The sequence below is a fragment of the Orycteropus afer genome, unplaced genomic scaffold (genome assembly GCF_000298275.1).
Source record: "Orycteropus afer afer isolate SDZICR_OR568_19922 unplaced genomic scaffold, OryAfe1.0 scaffold00542, whole genome shotgun sequence".
Taxonomy (NCBI): Eukaryota; Metazoa; Chordata; class Mammalia; order Tubulidentata; family Orycteropodidae; genus Orycteropus; species Orycteropus afer.
Window position 1 is genome coordinate 173436 of NW_006922129.1, and position 24940 is coordinate 198375.

The 24940-nt window shown below is 46.4% G+C and overlaps 2 protein-coding genes across 2 annotated transcripts in view; one reads left to right on the top strand and one right to left on the bottom strand.

Moving 5' to 3' along the window:
* Positions 1–21329, top strand: part of LOC103209941 (integrin alpha-D) — a 36960-nt gene extending 15631 nt beyond the window's left edge. Inside the window, exons 3-30 of the mRNA XM_042782961.1 lie at positions 2794–2897; positions 2992–3062; positions 3190–3304; positions 4868–4998; positions 5762–5907; positions 6947–7100; positions 7194–7344; positions 7542–7615; positions 8395–8524; positions 8631–8773; positions 8923–9063; positions 9150–9359; positions 10054–10184; positions 10314–10471; positions 11556–11710; positions 11979–12110; positions 13164–13237; positions 13458–13599; positions 16314–16430; positions 16544–16623; positions 16738–16821; positions 19267–19345; positions 19506–19613; positions 19722–19799; positions 19981–20094; positions 20240–20341; positions 20621–20731; positions 21216–21329. Of these exons, the coding sequence (XP_042638895.1) occupies positions 2794–2897; positions 2992–3062; positions 3190–3304; positions 4868–4998; positions 5762–5907; positions 6947–7100; positions 7194–7344; positions 7542–7615; positions 8395–8524; positions 8631–8773; positions 8923–9063; positions 9150–9359; positions 10054–10184; positions 10314–10471; positions 11556–11710; positions 11979–12110; positions 13164–13237; positions 13458–13599; positions 16314–16430; positions 16544–16623; positions 16738–16821; positions 19267–19345; positions 19506–19613; positions 19722–19799; positions 19981–20094; positions 20240–20341; positions 20621–20731; positions 21216–21329 (3349 nt within the window). The remainder of the gene's footprint in view (positions 1–2793; positions 2898–2991; positions 3063–3189; positions 3305–4867; positions 4999–5761; positions 5908–6946; positions 7101–7193; positions 7345–7541; positions 7616–8394; positions 8525–8630; positions 8774–8922; positions 9064–9149; positions 9360–10053; positions 10185–10313; positions 10472–11555; positions 11711–11978; positions 12111–13163; positions 13238–13457; positions 13600–16313; positions 16431–16543; positions 16624–16737; positions 16822–19266; positions 19346–19505; positions 19614–19721; positions 19800–19980; positions 20095–20239; positions 20342–20620; positions 20732–21215) is intronic.
* Positions 21330–22532: 1203 nt separating this feature from the next.
* Positions 22533–23173, bottom strand: LOC103209942 (cytochrome c oxidase subunit 6A2, mitochondrial). The gene is made up of 3 exons (XM_007955863.1): positions 23101–23173; positions 22727–22863; positions 22533–22616 (listed from the first exon to the last, which is right to left on the bottom strand). The coding sequence occupies exons 1-3, from the start codon at positions 23171–23173 to the stop codon at positions 22533–22535; spliced, it is 294 nt and encodes a 97-aa protein (XP_007954054.1).
* Positions 23174–24940: the final 1767 nt, after the last annotated feature.

Sequence of the window (24940 nt, forward strand, 5' to 3'; positions counted from 1 at the left end):
CATCAGCTGCCCAGCCACTCAACTAGGCCAAGTCAAGCTGATACACAAACTTAACTACCACAGTCACTCATTTATGCTCCAAAAGCTCATTGCCGTCAAGTCAGATCCGACTCATAGTGACCCCTCCTTGGGTTTCCAAGGCGGTAGGTATCACTACGGAAGTAGATCGCCCAACCTCCCTTCTGAGGAGTGGCTGGTGGGTTTGAACCACCAGCCTTCTGGTTAGCAGTCAAAAGCCTTAGGCACTACACCACCAGCGCTCCCACATTGCTAACCATCTGATTAGGTTTTCTTCAGCAATGTCTAGACATTCTATTAATCATGACAGAGATTTCAACTTTGCACAAAGAAATAGCTGTCTAGAATGAAGCCTGAAATGCCCATATAACTGAGCTCTGAAGCTAATTAAAACACCCCAGCATTTGTTTAGTTTTCTCATTGGGAGGGGGAGTTGGTACAGATACATTTTTCCAAAAATTAAAAAAAAAAAAAAGTTCCTGAGAGTTTTATAAATAACCCATAGCATTTATATGACTGGATGCAGTCATAGACTCTGTCATGGCTGCTTTACATTGTCTAATTTAAATTGCTTATGTTATAGCTCTGGTAGCATAGTGCCTAAGGCACTTGACTGCTAACCAGAAGGCTGGCAGTTCAAACCCACCAGCCACTCCCCGGAAGGAAGGTTGGGCAATCCTACTTCCGTAGTGATACTGCCTCAGAAACCCAAGGAGGGGTCGCTATGAGTCGGGGCCGACTCGACGGCAAATAACAACAACAACAACATGTTATAGCTAAGGAACTCTGGTGGCATAGTGGGTGAGGCATTTGCTAATCAGAAGGTCAGTGGTTCAAATCCACCAGCTGCTCCAAGGGAGAAAGATGGGGCAATCTACTCCCGTACAGATTTATAGCCTTGGTGTATGAAAAATGAATTTGCTCTGTAAACTTTCACCCAAATCACAATATAAAATTTTTTTAAAAAAGTTCTACAGCCTTAGAAATCCAATGGGGGTCACTATAAGTTGGAATTTACTTGATGGCAGTGTTTTTTTTTGTTTGTTTGTTTTATCTTATATCTAAATTGTCCAATTGATTACTGTGGTAATTAAGGTTATACATCAACTTGGCTGGGCCTGATTTTCAATGGCTGGGCAGCTGGATGTAGTATTTCCTATGATGAGATTGGCAATCCACTCCATGGTAGAATTTACTGTGAGCAGCTGAGTAGCTGCCTTAGGGATGTGGCCTGCTTCCTGTGTATAATGAAAAGCTTTGGGAATGGTCTTCACTTTTTGTCACGCGTGGACCCTGCGAATAGCCGAGTCGTTATTCAGCAGCCTCCCATGTTGTCTGACAGTCTTGGGACTCCTGATGGGACTTGAATCAATGCCCTGCTGTGTGGTTTGGCAGTATCGGGACTGTGCCATTTTATTTGTCAACCTTGGCCTTGTTAGACTCAGCAGCCAGTAGCTACCTAAGTGAAGAGATGCCTCTAGCTCCAGTGGGCCGGGAGCAAGAGGAAGAGCTGAAGCCCAAGGTCAAGGGACTTTCACCCACTCCTAGACCTGGTGCTTTGAACTCGGACTTCTAGCCTCCAAAACCGTAAGAGAATAAACTCCTGTTTGTTAAAGCCACCCATTTGTGGTATTTTCTGTTAGAGAGGCATGAAGTAACCAGAATAATTATAGAATCATTTACTTGTTTTGAGAGCTGAATATTTTCAATTTAACTTGAGGGGATCTATTTGTTGGTTGCTCCAAATGATGGCATTCCAAAAACAACATGGACTTACCCATGGTTGTGAAATTCCATTTTGTTATAAATAGTTTATTTTTGGGTGAATGTTTTCAAAAATTTATGTATGTATTTGTTCTAGTTACCTAGTGTCGCTCTGACAAGAAATATACCACAAATGGGATGGCCTTAACAAACAGTTTATTCTAACAATTGGGAGGCTTTAAGCCCAAGTTCAAAGTGCCAGGCTCTAGGGGCTGGGTGAAAGCCCCTCAACCTTGGGGTTCAGCTCTGCCTCCTGCTCCCAGCCCACAGAAGGTAGAGTCGTTTTTTCACTCAGACAGCTGCTGTATGCTGAGGCTGCCAAGCCCAAGGTTGACAAGTAAAAAGGTACAGTCCTGATATTATCAAATCACACAGCAGGCCATAATTCAAGTCCATTGTAAGTCCAAGAGTCAGCAGAGCATGGCAGGCTGCTGAACAACGACACGGCTACATGCAGGGTTCAAGGTGCCATAAGCTAGAGACCATTTCCGAGGCTTCTCCTTATATACAGGAAGCAGACCACATACCAAAGGCAGCTACTCAGCTGCTTGTGGTAGATCCCACAATGGAGCTGATTACCAATCTCATCATGGAGAATAACTACCACCAGCTGCTCAGCCATTCACCCAGGCCCAGCCAAGTTGACACACAAACATAACCACCACAGTATTTATGTATGTATGTTGTTGTTGTTGTTGTGTGCCATTGAGTCGGACCTGACTCATAGCGACCGACTCTCCTTGGGTTTCCGAGGCGGTATCACTACAGAACTAGATTGCCCAACCTTCCTTCCGAGTATTTATGTAAATATATAAATAAGCAAAAAAAGTCCAGGATGGTCCTTAATTATATATAGATTAAACTCAGAACCCAGTTTTTCACAAGCCTTTTAAATGGCACATGGAAAGAACTTCCCTCCCAAGTCTCACTTCCTCATCTCATGACACTTCTTCTCCCTAAAGCACCCTACTCCCACCCCTCTGAGACTGTACATCATGGTTATGTCCCCAGACTTGTGGTGGGAGCCCCTTTGGAGGTGGTGGCAGCCAACCAAACAGGACGGTTGTATGACTGTGCATACCACACCCGCACATGCCAGCCCATTGCACTGTATGGTGAGTGACTTGTGCCAGGACCTGAACGCTCCCTTCTTAGCTTCCAGCCACGTGAAGGCTACCATGAGTGTGAATGGTGTGTCTGCCCTTTCAGTCCCCCCAGAGGCTTTGAACATGTCCCTGGGACTGTCCCTGACAGCCACCACCAACTCCTCCTGGCTGCTAGTGAGTTTCCCTGGGACACGGGAGGATCCTGAGGGGAAGGGCAGGAGCTGAAGGAAGCTGGGGCTGTGGGTAGAAGAGGAAGTGGTGCTCTGGGGGAATCTTTGCCCACAAAGGCCTCTGCCCCCAGGCCTGTGGCCCGACCTTGCACAGAGCCTGTGCAGAGAATCTGTATGCAAAAGGATCCTGCCTCCTGTTGGACTCCCACCTGCAGATCATCCGGACAGTCCCAGCTGCCCTGCCGGGTAGGTCCATTAGGGACAACAATTATGCATGGGGTACACACTGCACTGAGGAGTGGGTGGAGCATGAGGCCTGGGCCACAGTCCCCTGTGCTCATGGACCCTTCCTGAGAGCCTCAGCAAGCCCAAGATGGGGTGGAGACACATTCTGGCCCAGTGGGAAGGCAGTAAAGGGCAGGAGCCCTAAGCTGGTTGAGGCGTAAAGATTTTATAGGTCAAAGGAGGCCCCAGTATGCTGGCTGCTAGGAGCATGAGGGTTTTTCAGTTTCCAACAGCTTCAGGGATGCTTGGTATGCTTTCGGAAGGATGGTGAAGTCATGTGGTAGAGATGAGAAATCCTTGAGGGAGGTAGTTCTTCAGGATCACTCACTGCTGAACTGTCAAGACTCCTCAAACCAAACCAACCTTTTCCCCTTTCAGGGGAACAAACGATGAGGTGTGGACAGCATGATGCACAGTGTTGCCATTGCTAATGTCTTCCATATAGAACAGGGTCTGGGGACACTGTGGTCACATCTCTCTGAGAGTCAGTCCGCATGGTGTTAAAGAGCTGGTGTCCAAGTGCAAGCCCTCTGTGCCCTTGGGCAAATGACTTCCCTCCTTGCGTCTCAGTTTACTCATTGATAAAATGAAGTTTAATAATAGAGGTGGTTATGAGCTTTAAGGGATTTATTTATGTGAAGTTCTTAGAACTATAGCTGGCACCTAATATGTGATGGCTATTGTTGCTAATCTTCCAGCTAAAGACCATGTGTTTAGACTGAGGGAAAGATACAGATAAACTATCTCATCAGTGGTATCAGAAGGCCCACTCAGGGTGCTGACTGAGAACAATGCTTTGGACCAGAGAAGTGACAATGCCAGGCATGGTGGGCTTTTAACCAAAGTTGGAGAAGCAGCAGCCAAAGCACCTGTCAGTTTCCTGTGGCTACTGTAATAAATTGCCACACTCTTGATGGCTCAAAATGACAAGAACTTATTATTTCACAGTTCCAGAGGCCAGAAGTCTGAAACAAGTTTCACTGAGCTGAAATCAAGATGTCCGCAGGGCTGTATTCTTTCCAGGGGCTCTAGGCCAGAATCCTTGTTCCTTGCTTCTTCTAGATCTTGGCACTTGACAATTTTTGGCTTGTGTCTACATCTCTCTCTGCTCCCTCTTCACAGTGCCTTCTCCTCTGTATGTCTGTCTTTAATCTCTGCCTCACCCTTTAAGGATACCTGAACCACTTTGCTGATTTGCCTCCTCCATACTCTGACCTTCCTAGAGTATGTGTTCAACAAATATTTGTTGAATAAATGAATGAAGAGCCAACCTGGCCCCTGTACCCTACTTCCTCCTCCTCTTTTCCACACCTTAGGGAAAGAATGGAGCAACAGGGACTCCACTGAGGGGAGAAGGGACTGGGCCAACAGATCTGGCCCTCCTCTGTGGAGGAGGTCAGAAACCTGGTGGCAATGAAGATCCATGCCAAGAACTTAACTCTGTTGAGCAGGACGTGTTTCTCGGCTCCAGGAGATGAGTAGGACCCATGTGTTTCTCTCTGATTCCCCCCTCCCTCCTTGCAGAGTGTCCAAAGCAAGACATGGACATCGTTTTTTTGATCGATGGCTCCAGCAGCATCGACAAAAGTGACTTTGACCTCATGAAGGACTTTGTCAGAGCTGTGATGGGCCAGTTTACCGACACCAATGTCCTGGTGAAGATGGGACACATGAGGCCTGGAGAACAGGGTGGGATGGGAGAGGGCCTACCTGGGGGAGGCACAGCTGGGAGGGGAGCCTTGTATAGGCAGGGGTGAGAAATAGGGTGGAGGTGAGGTGGGATGGGAGTTGGGGGTTAAGGGTAAGGTAATAGTTCAATGGAGCTGTGCCATGATGAGGTAAGTATCCAGGTCTCAAGGAATCTTGTGCTCCTTAAGCTCTTGTGACACTTAATATTTGCCCACATCCTGAATGAAATAGAATGTTTTTGCTGTTTAAAAACATTGAAAAGATTTTTAAATAATTTTGCTTATGGAATTTGAGGGTGATTCAGACAAATAATTGATGATCCTTTAGGTCTTTTCCTGTGTAACTCATGACATCTTTAACTTATTATTTCATTTCCCGGCAATTAGTGTGCATTCGTAAATTCTTGAGAAGTGAGGAAATAGAAGTAACAAAATAATTTCATGTAATAAAATTTTTAAAATCTAAATTTTACATCTATTGTGGTGAACAGTGTTATGTCTTGAAGACAATGAAAGAAGAAGCATTATTTGACTTTGATTTTCCACTTTTCTTTGTGCTTTTGGGCCAACTAATTTGTTGTTGTTGTTGTTTCAGTATATATTATATATCAGAGTTTCAAAAACACATGGGAAATGTGTTTGTCTGTCCAAAATCACTGTAAAAGCAAAAGGCTTTAAAACCAAAAAAAGCTAATCTTTGTGCCCGTTGCCCTCCTCTCTGCCTCAACAGTTCTCCCTGATGCAGTACTCAGACCGCCTGGAGATCCACTTCACCTTCACCCAATTCCAGACCAGCCAGAACCCTCAGAGCCTGGTGGATCCCGTTGTCCAACTGAAGGGCTTGACGTTCACTGCCACTGGCATCCAGACTGCCGTGTAAGTGCCTCCTCAACTTACCTAAGGGTATGGCAGCCACCTTTACTCCCGAAGCTGGGCCAACAGTGATTTTCTCAGAGCCTAAGGGAGGCTCTGGGAAAAGGAGAGAAAAGGGGAGTTTGGGGCCAGCGGGCAGAGAGGCCTCTTTTCTGGAACATTCCTGGTGGTCTCACTCTCTGCCAGTTATCTCTGGTGAAGGCCTGAATCTCTGCTCTTGTGTTTCCCTGGAGAGGCTGGACCGTAGGAACATACATGGGGCAGCCAGAAGCATGGGGTTTGATATAGGCACATCTGGGTTCCCACTCTGGTTCCCTGCTTGCTACCTGAGTGACTCCAGGAGCTACTGACTCTAAGGTTTCAGTAAGCTAAAATGAGGTTAACCTCACAACTTGGTTATAAGGTTTAAATGAGCTCATTTGTGAGGTTCTTAGCCTAGAGCACATAGGAGCTGCTGGATGAATGGTTGGCATTTTATCCAAAGGATGCTGTCCCCCTCTTTACCTCCCTGGCAAAACCAGAACACCACACCTGTTGCTGTGGAGTCGATCCTGACTCATAGCGATGCTACAAGACAAGGCAGAACTGGTCCACAGGGTTTCCAAGGCTGTTATCTTTACGAAAGCAGACTGCCACATCTGTCTCCCACAGAGCTGCTGATGGGTTCAAACCGCTGACCTATTGGTTAGCAGCACAGTGGTTAACCACTGCACCATGAGGGCTCCTCATACCTCCCTGCTGGAAACTCACAAACTGTTTGCTAAGTATATTGTGCCTTTCTCTGCTCATCTTTATTCACACATTTCATGCAGTCACGATCAGAGCAGAACTATTTTCATCCTGTTTTTCTTCCACTTAGCACAGGGTCAAGGTCTTTCTAATTATTACCAATATGTCTTTCAAAAACGGCTGAATTGATTCTTAACATGGCTGATGGAATCTAAGAGCATGCAACCTCTCCAGATGAGCTCCTAGGGCTGCAAATAACTTCTTCCCAATCAATCACCTCTCAGTAGAATCATGTCCCTTTCTTCCCCAACAGGACCAAACTATTTCATAGTAAGAGTGGGGCCCGCAAAGGTGCCAAGAAGATCCTCATTGTCATCACAGATGGGCAGATATACAAAGACCCCCTGAAATATAGCGATGTCATCCCCCTGGTGGAGAGTGCAGACATCATCTGCTATGCCATTGGGGTGCGGCCTTTTTCTTACTGCTCCCTCACACTCAGCCTACCCTTCATCCAGGCAGAAAAGCTTGTGGTCTTCTCCTCAACTGCTTCTCTGTAGGTGGGAGATGCCTTCCAGGAACCCGCTGCCAAGGAAGAGCTGAACACCATTGGCTCAGCACCCCCGCAAGACCACGTGTTCATGGTGGACAACTTCGCAGCACTTGGCAGCATCCAAAAGGAGCTTCAGGAGAAGATCTTTGCAGTTGAGGGTAAATAAGGAACTGAGCTTGGGTCTTGGAAGTGAATTGGCCTCTATCTAATTGTCGTCTGTGACAGTCTATCCCTATTCACAGCTCACCCTAAATTTCTTCCAGAACCCAAGCCCTAGACTACATTCTTCTCCCTCTGTTCTGAGTCCTCATGGTCTCATGGTGTCTAGGAGCCTAAGTGCCCTATTTCCCTACAGGAACCCAGATGAGGACAATTAGCTCCTTCCAGCACGAGATGTCTCAAGAAGGCTTCAGTTCAGTCCTCACAATGGTGAGTGAAGCATGTTCTTGAGAAACAAATCTCAGTCACCCACTCTGGGCCAGGTCCTGGACTGGGGAAGCTGGGACCCAAAAGTAAACAAGAAAGCAAACCCTGTCTAGCGGGAAGAGACATACAGCAGGCAATGGGTTAGGTGTGGGAGGTACATTGAAGAACTGCTATTGTATATGTTATAAATTACCCATAATGAAAGTTGGAAAGGCAATAAATTATGCAGAGAAGGAAGCACCGACCACTCCCTGGGGAGCTGAGGAAGACTCCACAGAAGAGATTGACTGGAAGTTGCCTCTTTTGGAGAGTAGAGTTGATCACCAGAAAGAGAGGAAGGGAGAGAGGCGTTCCATGCCAAATACTTGATGTGTTTTAGAACAAACGGTAACTCCATGGGTTTGATTAGGAAGGGTCCTAGATACCATCCTAAGGGGGTTGGTGACAGGAAGCCATCTTAGTTTTCTAGCAGGGCTGTTGCCACACATTTGGGTTTGAGGAAACATAACTCTGGGGAATTGGAAGATGAAACAGAGAAGAGCAAGATGGGAGGCAGGAAGAAAGTGAGTGAGAGGTGATAGGGGCTGAACAGGACAGTGTCGGCAAGGTTGGACTGAGATGTGAGAAGCCATGGTCATGTAAGCACTGAGGCTGCTGATAAGGACTGGGGACAGAGGAGAAGAAGAAATTCAAATAATGAGTGGAATTGGTGGCAGACATTTATTTGGAATAGTCTGTTTACTTGTTCCAGCCTGCTCAGCTCTGGAATCCTTTCCTCCTAGGACGGACCAGTTCTTGGGGCTGTGGGGAGCTTCAGCTGGTCTGGAGGTGCCTTCCTGTACCCTCTAAATATGATCCCCACCTTCATCAACATGTCTCAGGAGAATGTGGACATGAGGGACTCTTACCTGGGTGAGAAAAGGCTGGGGCTACTGGGGACAGGACGGGAAGGTGAGATGTCTGGGAAGGGCAGGATCCTGGGAGAAAAGGAAGACTACCAAAGACCTGGCCCCTTCAGGTTATGCCACTGAGTTGGCCTTTCAGAAGGGGGTGCAGAGCCTCGTTCTGGGTGCCCCCCGCCACCAGCACACTGGCAAGGTTGTCATCTTCACCCAGGCGTCAATGCAATGGATACTGCAGGCTGAAGTCATGGGGACCCAGGTTGGCTATTGGGGAAGCTGGGGTGGAATGTGAGGGTGGGCAGAGGCATTTGGAGCTCTTGATGGGAAGATCTAGGTGCCTGGGGAGAGGTGGGACCTGGGAGCATTTCTGGGAGGGTAGGCAAGGTGACTTTAGGCTCTGCCTTCTAGATTGGCTCCTACTTTGGGGCCTCCCTCTGCTCCATGGATGTGGACAAAGATGGCAGCACTGACCTGGTTCTCATTGGGGCCCCCCATTACTATGAGAAGACGCGGGGGGGCCAAGTGTCTGTCTGTCCCTTGCCTCAGGGGGTGAGTGACTGATAGAGCCTGGGCCGAGTGGGTCCTGGGTGGAGGGGTTGCCCCAGTTGGAACCCGACACTGGTTTTGTTTTGCAGCAGGCTAAGTGGCATTGTCAGACTGTTCTCTATGGGGAGCAGGGCTATCCTTGGGGCCGCTTTGGAGCAGCCATGACAGTGGTGGGGGACATGGACGGGGACAAGCTGACAGATGTGGCCATTGGGGCTCCAGGGGAGCAGGAGAACCAAGGCGCAGTCTACTTATTTCATGGAGCATCAGGACGAGGCGTCAGCCCCACCCACAGCCAGGTGAGCCCCCTGTCTTCTGCTTCTTCCAGTTCCACCTTTCCCCCCACTCAACCTTCAGTCATCGCCCTTTGCAGCTATCACTCCCCTCTTCTAGTGGTTTAGGTCCCTGAATTCCACCAAGCCCAACTAAGCACAAACCATCTCTCTTTTCTCCTTTGGTTCAAAACAGACTTTAGTTTGGAAGTCTCTTAGCAGTTAAGAAAGTGGGCTTTGGAGTCAAACATAGGTCAAATCCTTTGACGGGCCATCATCAAGCTATATGGCCTTAGGTAAGTGACTAACTTACCTTTGTGAGCCTTAGTTTTCTGTGAAACATGGGAATGATAAAAACCACCTCCACAGGCTTCTTGTAGATAACACAAGGAGTAAGCAAGCACTCTATTCATCAGATATTTATAAATGAACATAAGAAACTACAAATAAATGAATTATATTCCTATTGTTCCTCTTTTACTTCATAGTAAACCTGAACCCTCATAATAGGTTGGACCAAAAGAACTCTCTTCTGGGGTTCTTGATGTTCTTAATGGTCTCACTCTATTCCATCTCACTTACATTCCATTTCTATTCCATCATCTCTCCTTTCCAGCTTCTCCATTCCAATCCCTTTCACTGAAATCTCCTTTCTAAATCTCTTCCTGGAACCTTTCCAATCACTGTCCCTTGACTCCCACTTCTTTCCCTCTATGACCAGCGGATCACAGCCTCCCAGCTCTCTCCCAGGCTCCAGTATTTTGGGCAGTCACTGAGCGGCGGTCAGGATCTCACCAAGGACGGACTGGTAGACTTGGCTGTGGGGGCCCAGGGACACTTGCTGCTGCTTAGGTAACAACTCCCCCGACCTTGCCCTTGCTCACTGTGTGTCTGATTCCTCCAATGCTGCGCCATCCCCTCCGGACACTTTTCTTTCCAGAGGCCAGTGCCCTGTCCTCAGCCCCTGCTTACATCCCTTAGGAGTCGGCCTGTGCTGAAAGTAAGGGGAGCTATAAGATTCACCCCCGCAGAGGTAGCTAAAGTTGTGCACCAGTGCTGGGAGGAGGTGCCCACCACCCTGGAAGCTGGGAATGCCACAGTCTGTCTTACTATCCACAAAAGCTCCCTTGACCAGCTGGGTGAGTACCCTCCAAGTAGATCCAGTCCCCCACCCCACTAAAGGCCCTCAGTCCTATCTATACAAGTTAGATGGGCCTGAGAATCCAAATCTCACTCCAAATCCACCAAGGTGCCTGTGTCAGAAGCCTGGGTTCCTTCTCTCCTCCTCTTCCCACCCTCATGCCTGTTAATTCTATCTCCAGGATAGCTCTGGAGTCTACCCATTTCTTGCTACCAGCCCAGCCACCTTTAGGCCAGCACTTCTCTTTCCTAGCTAGAGCCAAGTAACAACAGTTTGAGCTGCTCCCCACATCTATTCTTGCATCCACAACCTATTCACAATGAGAAACTAGAGTTCCTCTAAAATTCTGGTTCCCTCACTGCTTAACATCCCTCAGTTGCACCCCTCACATTTATAAAGACCAAAATCCTTCCCTACGATGCCCTCTCTTATTTGGCCCCAATGTGCCACTCCAGCCTCACATTATTGCACTGCTTCTTACTCAATACATTCCAACCACGCTTATATTTCTGCTTTGTAAATGTGCCAGCTTCCTTCTCCCTTCTGGTCTTAGCTACTGTTCCACAGTCTGGGACTTTCTCCTCTGTACTCTTCACCTGACTTCTGTTCATCATCCAGGCCTTAGCTTGAACATTGGCCCCTCCAAGAAGGCATCTTTGGTCCTCTGTGTTAGAATACACTCCCCACTACTACCACCAGAGTATCCCACACTTGCACACATATCTTTGTGATGTCATAGCCTACATACTCATTTTCTTTACCAGACTGTGAGGCTCATGAGGACAGGGACTTACATTTATTTTCTTCTCTACTTTTATCAATAGTCCCTGCTATGGTTCATGGTCCATAGATGTTGTTTTTATGTGCCATCAAGTCGGACCCTCCTTGGGTTTCCAAGGCAAAATACTACGGAAGTAGATTGCCCAATCTTCCTTCTGAGGAGTGGCTGGTGGGCTTGAACCGCCAGCCTTCTGGTTAGCAGTCAAGTGTCATAGGCACAAATAGTTATTGCATGAAAAAATAAATGAAAAACAGAGCCTCCTAGTTTCTCTCTGCCTTTCTGTCTTCTGCTCTCCATTCAGGTGATGTCCAAAGCTTCATCAGGTACGACCTGGCATTGGACCCAGGTCGTCTGATTTCTCGTGCCATCTTTGATGAGACCAAGAACAGGACTTTAACTCGAGGAAAAATCCTGGGGCTAGGAGATCACTGTGAAACTGTGAAGCTGCTTTTATCAGTAAGAACTTTGGGTTCTGGGAAGGGAGAGAGAGGAAGAGCCAAAGACTAGCCTCTAGCCTCTAGCTTCCCTACTATGTGCTGAGTGAGCTGGGAAGGGTGGAAAACTGGGCTATAGAGGTTGGATAGGTGAAGCCAGCGAATCTGGCTTCTTGTCTTAGATGTGGGTCTGTGTGGACAGCAGGGAATGGATCCAATGGAGGAAAAGCCCCAGTGGACAGATAGTAGGACAGACAGATAGTGGGTTATTGAAAGCCCATTCTCCCTAGGACTGTATAGAGGACTCTCTGAGCCCCATCATCTTGCGCCTCAACTTCTCCCTGGTGGGACAGCCCATTGCTTCATCTCAGAATCTTCGTCCCGTGCTGGCTGTGGGCTCACAGGACCACTTTGCTGCTTCTGTGAGTCTTCCAATGAAGTCCCAGGGATGCATTGACTGGTATTATGTCTCCATGTGCTTAAGTACCTACAGTGGCCCCTAACTGCCCACCCAACCATATTAAGTCCCAAACACCTCTATCCAGGTTCTAAGGCCCTGTCTAGCTTGGACCCTTACACATCCCAACTGATTTTTCACCTTACCCTGATATAAATCCACTTGTTCTCATTATGCAGAATCTTCCCAACTTTTCTCATTCTTACTCTGTGTACTTGCTCATATTGTATTTCATTTGGAAAAATGCTATCTTCTTCTCTCTACCCCAAAGATCCTTCCTAATCCCCAAAGTTGCAATCATATCTGCTTCTCTTTTGAAAACCATACTTGGTATCTGCCATGTTTTTCTGGCTCCCCATTCTGCCATGGTGGTATCACCTTAGGAGCTCTATGGTGGTGTGGTTAAAGCATTGGGCTGCTAACCAAAAGATCAGCAGTTTGAACCCACCAGCCACTCCATGAGAGAAAGATGAGGCAATTGGAATCCATAAAGACTTACAGCCTTGGAAACTCTATAGAGGCAGTTCTACTCTATCCTATAGAGTCACTATGAGTTGGAATCAGTGCAATGGCAGTGGGTTTGGTTTGATTTCTTTGTTTGTTTTTATTTGAAATTACTGGAATCATAGCAGTTTGCATCTACATCGGTAGCTCTTTTAGGATTGTCATTTCTTTGAGAGCAAAAATTGTGTCTAATTCACCTGTAGTTCCCACCTGCCCCAACCCTTTACCCAATGAGAACCTGTCCCATTCTTGGCACTTAATAATATTTGTTGAATAATTATTTCAGGATGAGTTGGCTTGACTCCTCAACTAGACTTTATGCTCCTTGAAGCCAAGGATCTTGACTGCCCTTTCTTTTATAATCCACAACCACTCACTCCTTGCCAATGTCTAGCACAGTGCTGGGTGCTCAACAAGTGCTCAGTAATGCTCAGTGTTGATGAGTACCTCTGATGAGAGGATTGAAGCAAGATTAAGACACGGAATGGGAAGAGAATATACTGTTTTGCTGTAGCTCCCCTTTGAGAAGAACTGTGGACAAGAGCACCTCTGTGAAGGAGACCTGAGTGTCAACCTCAGCTTCTCAGGGTAAGCTCTATCTCCTTTCATGTCCAGACACTCAAGCCTCTGGATCTCCCATCTTCATAGGATAAGGCACATCTCCCCTTCAGCTCTTCTTGTAACAAAGAAATGATTTTGATGGAAATGTTATCAGCCCATAGCTCATGAGTTCCCACAATCCACCCCGATCCAATTCCAACCCGTTTCCAATGGAGTTACACTCCCAACCTTGTCCTTCCCCTTTCAGCCTGCAGACTCTAATGGTGGGGAGCTCCCTAGAGCTCAATGTGATAGTGACTGTGAGGAATGACGGTGAGGATTCCTACAGAACTGTGATCAACTTCTACTACCCACCAGGGCTGTCCTTTCGGCGGGTGTTAGGGACCCAGGTAAACAGCTTCTCTAGGATCTTGTTGGCTGGGGCCTCTCCCCTATCCTGGCTTATAGTAAGTTCCTTTTAATTCTTCTTCTATGATGATGTATGTATGTATGTATATATGTGTGTGTGTGTGTGTGTGTGTGTGTATGCCTAAACATATGTACACTGTAATGAATAATGTGCAATTAGCATCCAACTTTAAAACATAAAACCCTGCCAGCACCCCCAGAAGTTCTCTTACCATGTGCCCTTCTCCATCATAACCTCACTTTTCCCAAAGGTAATCACTATTTTGACTGCGATTATCACTTCCTTGTACTTCATTATAGTTTTACCACTGATGAATATATCACTGAATAATACTGTTCAGTTTTGCCAGGAACTTTATAAGAATGGAAAGATGTTATATGTCCTCATTTGTGTTTCACCTCTTTCCTTCACTATTACATTTGTTAGGTTTACCCATGTTGTTGCATGTCTCCAAAACTCCTGTAGAACATTGTCATTGCTCTATATAATTCATTTGTATGACTAGATCACAATTTATTGTTCTACTCTACAATTTATGGCCATTTGAGTTATTTCCTAATTTTGGCCATGACCATTCTTTTTTACTTAACTTTATTTATTTTGTTATTGCTGTTGAGGATGTACACAGCAAAACATATGCCAATTCAGCAATTTCTACAAGTACAATTTGGTGACACGGATGACATTCTTTGAGTTGTGCAACCATTCTCACCCTCTTTTTCTGATTTATTCTTTCCCACCTCATGAGCATAAACTCACTGCTCCTTAAAGTCCCTATCTGATCTCTTGAGTTGCTGTTGTTCCACACAGATCATTCTTAAGACAGTATAAAGCTCAAGGCAGACATTTTTTACTACTAGTTCAGCTAAACTATTGTTTGATTTTAAGAAGACTTCAGGGAATATTTTTGGTTTAAGATTTAAAGATTTTGTCAGGGTAATAAGTTTCAGGCGTTCATCCAACCTTCATGGCTCTTGGAATCCATGAGAATTTGAAATTCTGTTCTGCCTTTTTCCCTTTTTCGTCAGGATTCTTCTATAGAATCTTTGATCAAAATGTTCAGTAATGGTAGCTGGGCATCATCCAGCCCTTCTGGTCACATGGCAAAAGAGGCAGTAGTTCACGGAGACAATTAATACACATTCCATACCTTCCTTGTGGTAGTTATGTTTGTGTGTCAGCTTGGCTGGGCCTGGTTGAGTGGCTGGGCAGCTGGTGGTAGTTATTCCCCATGATGAGACTGGCAATCAGCTCCATGGTGGGATCTACCACAAGCAGCTGAGTAGCTGCCTTTGGGATGTGGTCTGCTTCCTGTACATAAGGAGAAGCCTTGGGTATGGTCTCTAGCTTATGGCACGCTTAGACTCTGCATGTAGCCGTGTCATTGCTCAGCAGCCTGCTATGCTCTGCAACCTTGAGGACTTACAATGGACTTAAGTTAAGGGCCTGCCATGTGGTTTGGTAACATCTGGACTTTTTTACCTTTTTACTTGTCAACCTTGGCTTCTCAGCCTCAGCAGCCAGCAGCTATCTGAGTGAAGAAATACCTCTAGCTACAGTGGGCTGGGAGCAGGAGGCAGAGCTGGACTTTCATCCAGCCCCTAGAGCCTGGCACTTTGAACTTGGACTTAAAGCCTTCAAATTGTAAGAATAAACTCCTGTTTGTTAAGGCCATCCCATTTGTGGTATATTCTTGTCAGAGCGGCACTAGGGAACCAGAACACCCCTCTTACTCTCCTTTTTCCTCTGTTGCTCCAGGTGAATAGACAGCAGTTATTGTGCCTTGGATGGCTACTTGCAAGCTTTTAACGCCCCAGATGCTATGCAATGAACTAGGAGGTAGAACAGAAGCACTAAATATGTTATTAGTTAACAACTAGTTAACCTATCCAATTAACTAGGATGGCCCATGAAACCAAGGAACCAAATCCCATGAGGATTTGTTGTACATAAGAAGCCTCAGCAGTTACTCTTTTTTGTTGTTATGGTGGTGGTAAATATAACTATCACCCTTTTGTCAATTCAACTTTTTACAGGTGTACAACTTACAGAAATTACAACAATTGGCTGTATTCTGAATCAGTGCGATTTTTCCATTACTGTTAACTCTCCTTTCCTCATTCTTCCCATCCCTGGTAACCACTAATAAATCTTGTTTTCTATGTACTTGCCTTTTCTTGTCTTTTAATATAAGTGAGGTCATAGAATATGTGTCCTTTTGTGATTGACTTATTTCACTCGGCATAATGCCTCAAGCTCCATCCCTATTGTAACATGGATGAAGACTTTGTTATTTCTGTTGGCAGAGTATAATTTTTTTTTAATAAAATGGATGTCTTAATTTCATGGTGGTTGATTTTATCAGTCTTTTCCTTTGTGTTTAGTACTTTTTAAAATAAAACTTCCCTACCCTGAGGTCACGAAGATATTACCCTATATTATTTTCTAAATGTTTAATAGTTTTGCTTTCTCACATTTAAGTATTTAATCCTCTTGCAATTTATTTGAATGTAACAGGGGAGGTAGAGATATAATGTATTCTTTTTCTTTATGTGTGTGTGAATGGGCCAATTTTTCTAACACTGTTTATTAAAAAGTCTGCCTTCCCCTAATGCTTTGCAGTGCCACAAGTGCTGTATATGAAGTCGATACATGCAGGTGGGTAACTTTGAAAAATTCATTCTCCTTCCCTAGAGCCAACCTGATCAGCGCCCTCTGCGCCTGGGATGTGAGGCAGTGCCCCCTGGGAGTGAGGAGCTGAGAAGCACCAGCTGCAGCGTCAACCACCCCATCTTCCGAGGAGGCAGGGAGGTCAGTCTTCCTTCCAAACCCTCATCACTGTTCTCCCACGTCCTGACCCATTCCCCTTCCCTCACTCCCACATGATGTTCCTCATCCACATCTCTTCTTCCTTCTTCCCTCAGGGAAACTTCATAGTCACATTCGATGTCTCTCCCAAGGCCACCCTGGGAGACAAGCTGCTTCTGATGGCTAACGTGAGCAGGTGAGCCCAGGTCAAGCAGAGGGATTGTGTGTCCTTACCCTCCTAGTCTCACATCCCAGTTGGAGATGCTTCTCCTGAATTCCCTCCCAATCAGGGTCCCCTCTCTTTCTCCAGTGAGAATAACAAACCTGCAACCAACAAGACTACCTTCTGGCTGGAGCTCCCAGTGAAATATGCAGTCTACACGACAGTCAGCAGGTGCTTCATCTCTAACCCCACCTTTGGACCGCTGACCTTCCTTCCAGTCTGGTATCTCCCTCTGCAGCCCACCCTCCTCTTTTGAGAGTGGGCACCTAAGCTAGTCTTTCTAATTCTTCACATGGGAAAACTTGGGTGGGTGACTAACCATGTATTTCATACAATTCTTGCTTCTTCCTAATGTGTCCCTCAGCATGAAGGAAGCCTACTAGTAGGGCACACACACCTTGATACCACTGTGCACTCCCCCCGTCCCTCCATATCCAGGCTTATTTTAACATGAAGCCAGTCCTCTCCTTTTTGCGAAATGTGAACATGCCTGAAGCAAAGCTACTGGGTTGAGACTGTGGCATTGCTCAGTGCTCTGAAGTGGGGAGCTTGTATCCAACCAGGATGTGGTCTCTTACCACAAAGAGCAAAGGAAAGGTTAGGTTTCTATAGAAGTCAAAGAAGAATAGAGGTGTGAAAAACTGTTGGGAAGAGCCCAAGGCCTAGTTGGGCCACAAGAAAGGCAAGAGTAGGGCTGCTACTCTGGGTTCTGAAGGTGGGTTGAGGAGCAGAGACAAGCCAAGCTGAAAGCAGATTAAGGACCCCTATACACTGGGCTGAGTGGAAAAAACTCCTGAGGTTTAGAAGGTTGGGCAGAAGCTTGCAATATTGCAACGGGACAGAGCCTGCTGCTGGGGCTGCTAATGCTATTGTGTGAATTTTTAGGTGAATTAGGGAGGAGGACTCATGGTAGTGTCATTGCCCTTCCAAACCCCATGTGTGAGTTTCCTTTTCTATCCATATAAAATGCTAGAATTTATAATATGAACTTATATATATACTTATGATGTAGTAGGTATTGTTTTAAATACTTTACATATATTCATTCATTTCATCCTCCCACCAACTCTATGAGGTAGTTATTTTTATCTTCCTTTTTACCCATAAAGAAATCAAGGGGTTCAATAACACGGCCCTGTAATCTAGCTGCTAAGGGATAGAACCTGGAGTCAAATCCAGGCAGCTGGATCTGGAGCCCGTGCCCACAGACATACACTACACACCTCTCAGAGGATTGGGGAAAGCTGGGTGGTTTACTCTGATTTCAAAAGAGGTTTAGAACTGAAAGATTTTAAGATGAGAAAATTGAAGCAGAGAGGGAAACAGAGTTGGGAGCAGAGAGGAAGGCTAGCATACTAAAAGCCCACTGCCATTGAGTTGGATCCGACTCATAGTGACCCCTCCTTGGGTTTCCCAGGAGGTGTCTCTACAGAAGCAGATTGCCCAACCTTCCTTCCGAGGAGTGGCTGGTGAGTTTGAACTGCCAGCCTTCTGGTTAGCAGTCAGATGCCTTAAGCACTATGTCACCAGAGCTCCCAGCATACTAAAGGGGGAAGAAAAAAAGATAAACTCTAATATTAGTGGAGGACTTATTGTGTGCTAGGTACTTCTGCAACCCTCATCCCCACTCTCTTAATGGCAGGCACCATTAACAGTATCCTCATTTTAAAGAATAAGGAAGACCAAAGAAGAATTGATGCATTTGAATTGTAGTGTTGGCAATGAATGTTGAAAACGCCATGGACTGCCAGAAGAACAAACAAATCTGTCTTGGAAGAAGTTACAGCCTGAATGCTTCTCAGAAGCGAGAATGTCCAGACTTCACTCACATACTTTGGTCAATTTGTCAGAAGGGATCCATTCCTGTACAGGGATATCATGCTTGGTAAAGTAGACAGTCAGAGATGGAAAGCAAGATCCTCAACAAAAGGAATTGACACACTAGCTGCAATGAAGGGCTCAGATAGAGCAAGGATTATGAGGCTACCACAGGACTAGGCAGTGTTTTGTTCTGTGATACACAGGGCGCTATGAGTCAGAACCAACTTGATGGCACTTAACAACAACAACAACATTTTAAAGAGGATGAACCTACAAGAATCCAGAAACGTTAAGTAATTTGCCTCAAGTTACTGAGGTAGGAAGTAGTACACATGAGATCTGGACCCAGGCTGTCTGGCTCCAAAGCCTATGTTCTTAATCATCTAGCTGATAGCCACATCTGTGGGAAAACTGTTGAGCCTTGAAATGTCTGTGTGGCTGGCCTGGCTTCTGTATGCTAGGTGCTGGTAAACACAGAGCTCCCTCTGCTTGTCTGCTTGATTCCACTGAGATACTAGATGCTAAGCTCTGGGAGGACAAGGATACTTCCTGTTAACTGTTGAATCTCCAGGGCCGACCACACAGCCTGGAATGTTGTTTCCTGAATGAATGAATGAAGGCATGGAAGGATGGAAGGATGGGTGGATGGTACCCACCAGAAGCCTGGCACATTTATGTCCACACCATGAGCTTTGGGTCATCTGCTAGGCCCCAAAAAGGCCTGTAGCAGCACAGGCTAGGCCACAAATGGGAACAGTCTGAGGATTTTTTCACCAACAGGCCCTCTCTCTCCAGGCAGGAAGAATCCACCAAGTACTTCAACTTTTCAACTTCTGATAAGAAGAATAGGAAAGAGGCCAAACATGGATATCAGGTGAGGGGCTAGGGAACATCTGTTTGTCCTTCCATGGTGCTGATAAAGTTGGAAGCTGGTGGAAAAGACTAGATATGAGCCAAGGTATGGAGTCAAGAAAGACATAGGGTTTAGGGATCCTCCAGGGATCACAATAATATTCTGTCTTAATTTTCTGCAGGTAAACAACCTGAGTCAGAGAGATTTGGCCATCAGCATTAATTTCTGGGTTCCCATCATGCTGAACGGTGCAGCTGTGTGGGATGTGGCTGAGGTGGCCCCTTCAAAGGTGCCTGGCCCTTTCTCACTATTAGGGTCTGATCCCACAACACCTCACACCCTTTACCACTGAAATGTTTATCATTCTGTGGCTAAAAGTGTTTCTTTCTTTCTCTAGAGTCTCACCTGTATGTCAGAATTGGAACCTCCCCAACGTTCTGACTTCCTGACCAGGATTCCAAGGAGTCTTGTGTTGGTGAGAAAGACCCTAGACTCCCACAGCAGGACCAGCTGCACATTTCAGGGAAAACATACTCTAGATTAGAGTTATATATACATCCTATAATTGTTCATCTATTCCCCACCCCAAATCTGACAAACTTTATTTTCTCTTGTGATTCCTCCCCTTCTCAATTTCATTCCTCCTCTGTCCCTAGGACTGCTCCATTGCTGTCTGTCTGAGGTTCCACTGTGACATCCCCTCCTTCAGCATCCAGGAGGAACTTGACTTCGACCTGAAGGGCAACCTCAGCTTTGGCTGGGTCAGCCAGGTGTGTAGAGCCCAACAGCAGAGCCCCTTCCTAAATTCAGGTGGAACCTGATATGTCTCTGCCGACCCAAGAGCCAGGATGTTCCTTGACCTCTGAGCCTTCCCCAGAGCCAATTCCCCAGGTTTCAGCTCTACCTCTTTTGCAGATGCTACAGAAGAAGGTATTGATCATAAGTGTGGCTGAAATTACATTTAACAGATCCATGTATTCCCAGCTTCCAGGACAGGAGGCATTTTTGAGAGCCCAGGTATTGATTGCATGACAGATAGTGGCCAGGCTGGTGAAAGGGGTCCTGGTGCTAAATCTATGATGTTAGGTTGGAGGTTTGCAGGCCTGGAGGAAAGAAAGATGAAGGTCTATGAGTCTATGAGCAGGGAAGTTGTCTGTAAGCCTACAAATGCTTCTGCATCTTACCCCTTGGAGCAGGGCCTGGGGAAGGAGGGGAAGGAACTGCAAATTGGGGAACCTGGGAGGAGTCTGGGACAGCAAGAAGGCTGATGCTTTCTGATGCGGTCACTTCCAAAAGATGGAGACAGTACTGGAAGAGTATGAAGTCTACAATCCTATCCCCATCATAATGGGCAGCTCTGTGGGAGGAGTTCTGCTGCTGGTTCTCATCACAGCTACACTGTACAAGGTATTTTTTCATCCCAGCATCCAACCTGAGCCCTCACACAGATAGGACAGTAGAGTGGAAAGAACCCAGACTCTGGAGTCAGGCAGGACTGGGTGCACAGTTTGGCTTTATTGCTTAGTTCACTGTTTAATGTTAGGCAGTTTGCTCAAACTGAGCCTCTTTCTTCATTTTTGAAGTGATAATCATGCCTATATCACACAGTGGATAAAGTGAGGCAAAAAATGAAGCCAGGGTATGTGCCCAAGCTTGCCTGACTTCAGTCTACGCTTTTCTGCTATAGATTATATATATAATCTGTATACTACTGTGCTTAGCATACACACACTAGATAACATGAGATAGCTGTTGTTCCCATAAATAAACGTTCTGGCACACAGATAAAAGTTACCTTAGCTCTCTTCTCTTTTTATCACTTAGCTTCTTCCTACTTCCAACTTTCGTCCCTTGATCTTACCCACTTTTTCTGATTTACTTCCCCTCATAGCTTGGCTTCTTCAAACGTCAATACAAAGAAATGCTGGATGACAAGGCTGAAGACACTACTACATTCAGTGGGGAGGGTTTCAGCCATGAGACCCCAAATTTGTCTCTATCTTAATAATCCACTTTCCTGTTTATCTTTATCCCCATGGGCTGGTCTTGCCTGAAAATCTATTTTCACAAGAATAACTTCTACATAGATATGGACTGGCCTCATCAACCTACTGGGTGCTAGGCCACCTTCCCAACCAATGGAAAAGATCTTTACATTTTCACATATATGTCAATCTTCCTCAGGGATGACTTTCCTTGTACAGAAGCAGACATGAGGCCAGGATGGTTTTTTTTTTTTTTTTCATATGTGTAAGAATTATTCCATTAAATGAGAACATTTATGATACATTTTCTTTGTGTGGAAGTGCTCTGATCAAGGGATTTGAGTGCTGTTGTAGGAACAGTTGATGGAACCAACCACATTCTCTCACCTTCTCAGGTGACTGAGGCCTGAGAAATGGTACTATGACTGGTGTCAGGGGAGAGAGTCAAAGCTTTATATGTGTATGTGTTGATGATGGATTTCAGCACAAGTTTGAGGCTCCTTGATCATAGCAAGTGAGCAGACTGTCCTGGGAAGTAAATGAAATATCCAGAGATATGGGGTCTCTAGAAGCCAAGAGGGCCAGCTTCCAGAAAACAGCATCTGACTTCCCAATGGAAGATCCATTAAAGGTGGTCACAGAGAATGACCAAAATAGTCCAAATTCAGAATTAGGTTATAAGCCCTCACAGATGGGACCACAGAACCTATGTTTGAAATTAGGGTCATCTCCAAATAACCAGGATTCACAGATCTGCCAGTTCAGGCAGTCTGCGTCTGGCAAAGTAGTACTTGGAGGTCTACAGACCTGGGTCCGGTGAGACCTCTGATGACTGGCCTGAATTTGAACAAGTCATTTGACCACTGAGAATGTTTCCTCCTCCGGAGAAAGGAACCAGAAATTTTATCTTGCTCCCCGAGTTACTGTGAGCATTCAGTGTATGCCAAAGCCCGTTATGTTCTAGAGCCCTCATTGTTCATAGGCAAGGAAAAGGAAGGCAGAATTTCCAATCTATTCATCCCCCAGCACCCCCCAAATCTGGGACATAATGGGAGAAGTTACTGCACCTGTACGCACGTGGAGCACAGACCACTTTGTGAGCATGCGCCAAACGGGAGCCCCGCCCAACGACCCTACTCATGCCCAGTCCTCCTGTCCCCTCCGAGCCGGCACACGTGAAGCTTTTACTCTTTTATTGCACCTGGAGGGCATCCGCCTGGACCTCAGAGGGTTTCGTAGCCGGTGGGGAGAGGGTTGACACGGGGGTTGTGGAAGAGAGTGTGGTTGCCGTCACCCCAGGAGTAGGGCTGTGGAAAGTGAGAAAGCCAAGTATCAGGGCCACCCCTTGGCCTTCCGTGCTGCAGGCCCTTCACCCACCCGCTCGTTCCCACGCTGAGGCCTCGGGCCGCCGCAGTACCTTGGTGCGAATGCGGAGGTGGTGGTAGGGGATGAACTCAGGGCGGTGGTGGTGGCCTGCGTGGAGCCAGGAGTTGAGGGTGCAGAGGGCCACGCTCGGGAGCGCCAGCACGAGGGACAGGAGACGCCAGGTACGGGCTGGGCCCAGGGAAAGGCGGTGCGAGATGAGAGAAGCCAGAAGGGGAAAAAAAAAAAAAAAAAAAGGTACGGGCTGGGCCCAGGGAAAGGCGGTGCGAGATGAGAGAAGCCAGAAGGGGAAAAAAAAAAAAAAAAACGGGAGGAGTTGGCTGATGGAGGTTGTTGTCAGCCCTGGAGGCCCCGGAGGCCGGTGGACAAGGGCAAGAAGCCACGGAGTCAGGGCCCAGCCCCACTTACCTCCTGCCCCTCCGTGTTCTGCCTTGGCTGCAGTCGCCAAACCCCGGCTCAAGGACCTCAGAGGCAGAGCCATTGCTGTGAGAGAAGCTGGGAACAACCGCACTGCCCTTTCACTCTCCTTCACTGGGGCCTGGGTTCCCCTCCCCTCTTAGGGGCCAATCACCTGTTGAGCCTGGCACATGGATAGCTATTTTTAGGGGGTTTCTATATTTACAACGGGGCCTGCCTAGTGTGAAGTCCTTTTCTCCAGACAACTGCTGTATTTAAGCTCTTATTTTGGCAGGGGGGCTTTTAAAATACAATATGCCGTTCTTCTTTATAGTGACAGGCAACTGTTTTGTTCATTACTCCTCTGTTTTCCAGTGCCTGGCACACAGTAGGTCGTTAATAAATATTTGTCTAGTGAATTGTCTTTTTGTGTCTGTTTTTTAATCTGTGAAATGTATAATCATTCTTACCTTCAGCGATTTTTGTGACAATAGGAAATGTAGTTCAGTCTTATGTCTTATGTTTTTTGCCAAGATCAGAAATCACTCCAGTTTTAAAAGATAAACAATTAAGAATCTTAGGTAGCTCACAGTATCTGTCTCTGGTACAGGCAGAGAGGCCTAGAATCTTCCCAGCCAGAAACAAGCCGTTTTGTGGGCCAGCTGCAGTGAGACACCACCACAGCTTACACTGCTGGACACCGGAGGCCCCAAGTGTCATCACTGCTGCCCTGGAAAGCCAGATTCATCCAGCCCTACACTCTTGTGAAAATAGGTTCTTCATAAAGCTCGTATCCTCTCTTCTGAATCAAAGAATCATGTGCTTGCCCATGTTGGCAACACCAACATCAATGAATAAACCTGTCGTGGGAGAAGTGCAGCAGGAATGCTGCTTGGAAGGAAGGATGGGCAGACTTCATCTCACCTGCTTTGGTCATGTTGTCAGAAGGGACCATTTCCTGGAAAACGATATCATACTTGGTAAAGTACAGGGTCAGCAAAAAAGGGGAAAACCCTCCAGGAGATGGATTGACACAGTGACTGCAGTGATGGGCTCAAACAGCAATTGTGAGGATGGTGCATGACTGGGCAGTGTTTCATTCTGTCATACATCAGGTCGCAATGAGACAGAGTCAATGTCACGGCACCTAACAACAACGATGACAAGTCAAGACACCTGCAAGAAAGGCTGGGAGATGAGTTCTGGTTACTGCCTTTGGGTGGCAGAAATTCTGTTGTGGGGAAAGCTGCCAAATATAAGAAAAGTATACAAAAGATGCTGGACAGCCATAAATCTGACAAGTGTCTACTGCAAAGTATGTTATTTTAATCTGAAAAAAATCTTACCACTTGGAGGAGAAAGAAGAAAGCCCAGGCAGGCTTGTTGTGGTTAAGGTCATGTGTCAACTTGGCTGGGCTGTGGTTTTGAGTGGGTTGGCAGCTGGATGTAGTTATTCCCTATGATGAAATTGTAATCACCTCCATGGTGTAATCTGTGAGCAGCTAAGTAGTTGAAGGGGAGTTGCCTTTGGGGTGTAGCCTGCTTCAAGGATATATGGAGAAGCTTTGAGAATGGTCTCTAGCTTTGGCACATTTGGATCCTGCATTTGGCCAAGTCTTCATCTCCGGTTCCTAAACTTGAACCAGTGGGCTGCTGTGTTGCCTCCCAATCTTGGAATTGTTCCTGGACTTGAACTAGTGGGGTGCTGTGTTGCCTGCTGATCTTGGGATTGTGCCATTTTACCTGCTGACCTCAGGTTTGTCAGCCTCAGCATCCGGCAGCTGCCTGAGTTAGGAGATGCCTCCAGCTCCAGTGGTCCTGGAATAAGAGACAGAGCTGAAGGCCAAGGTCA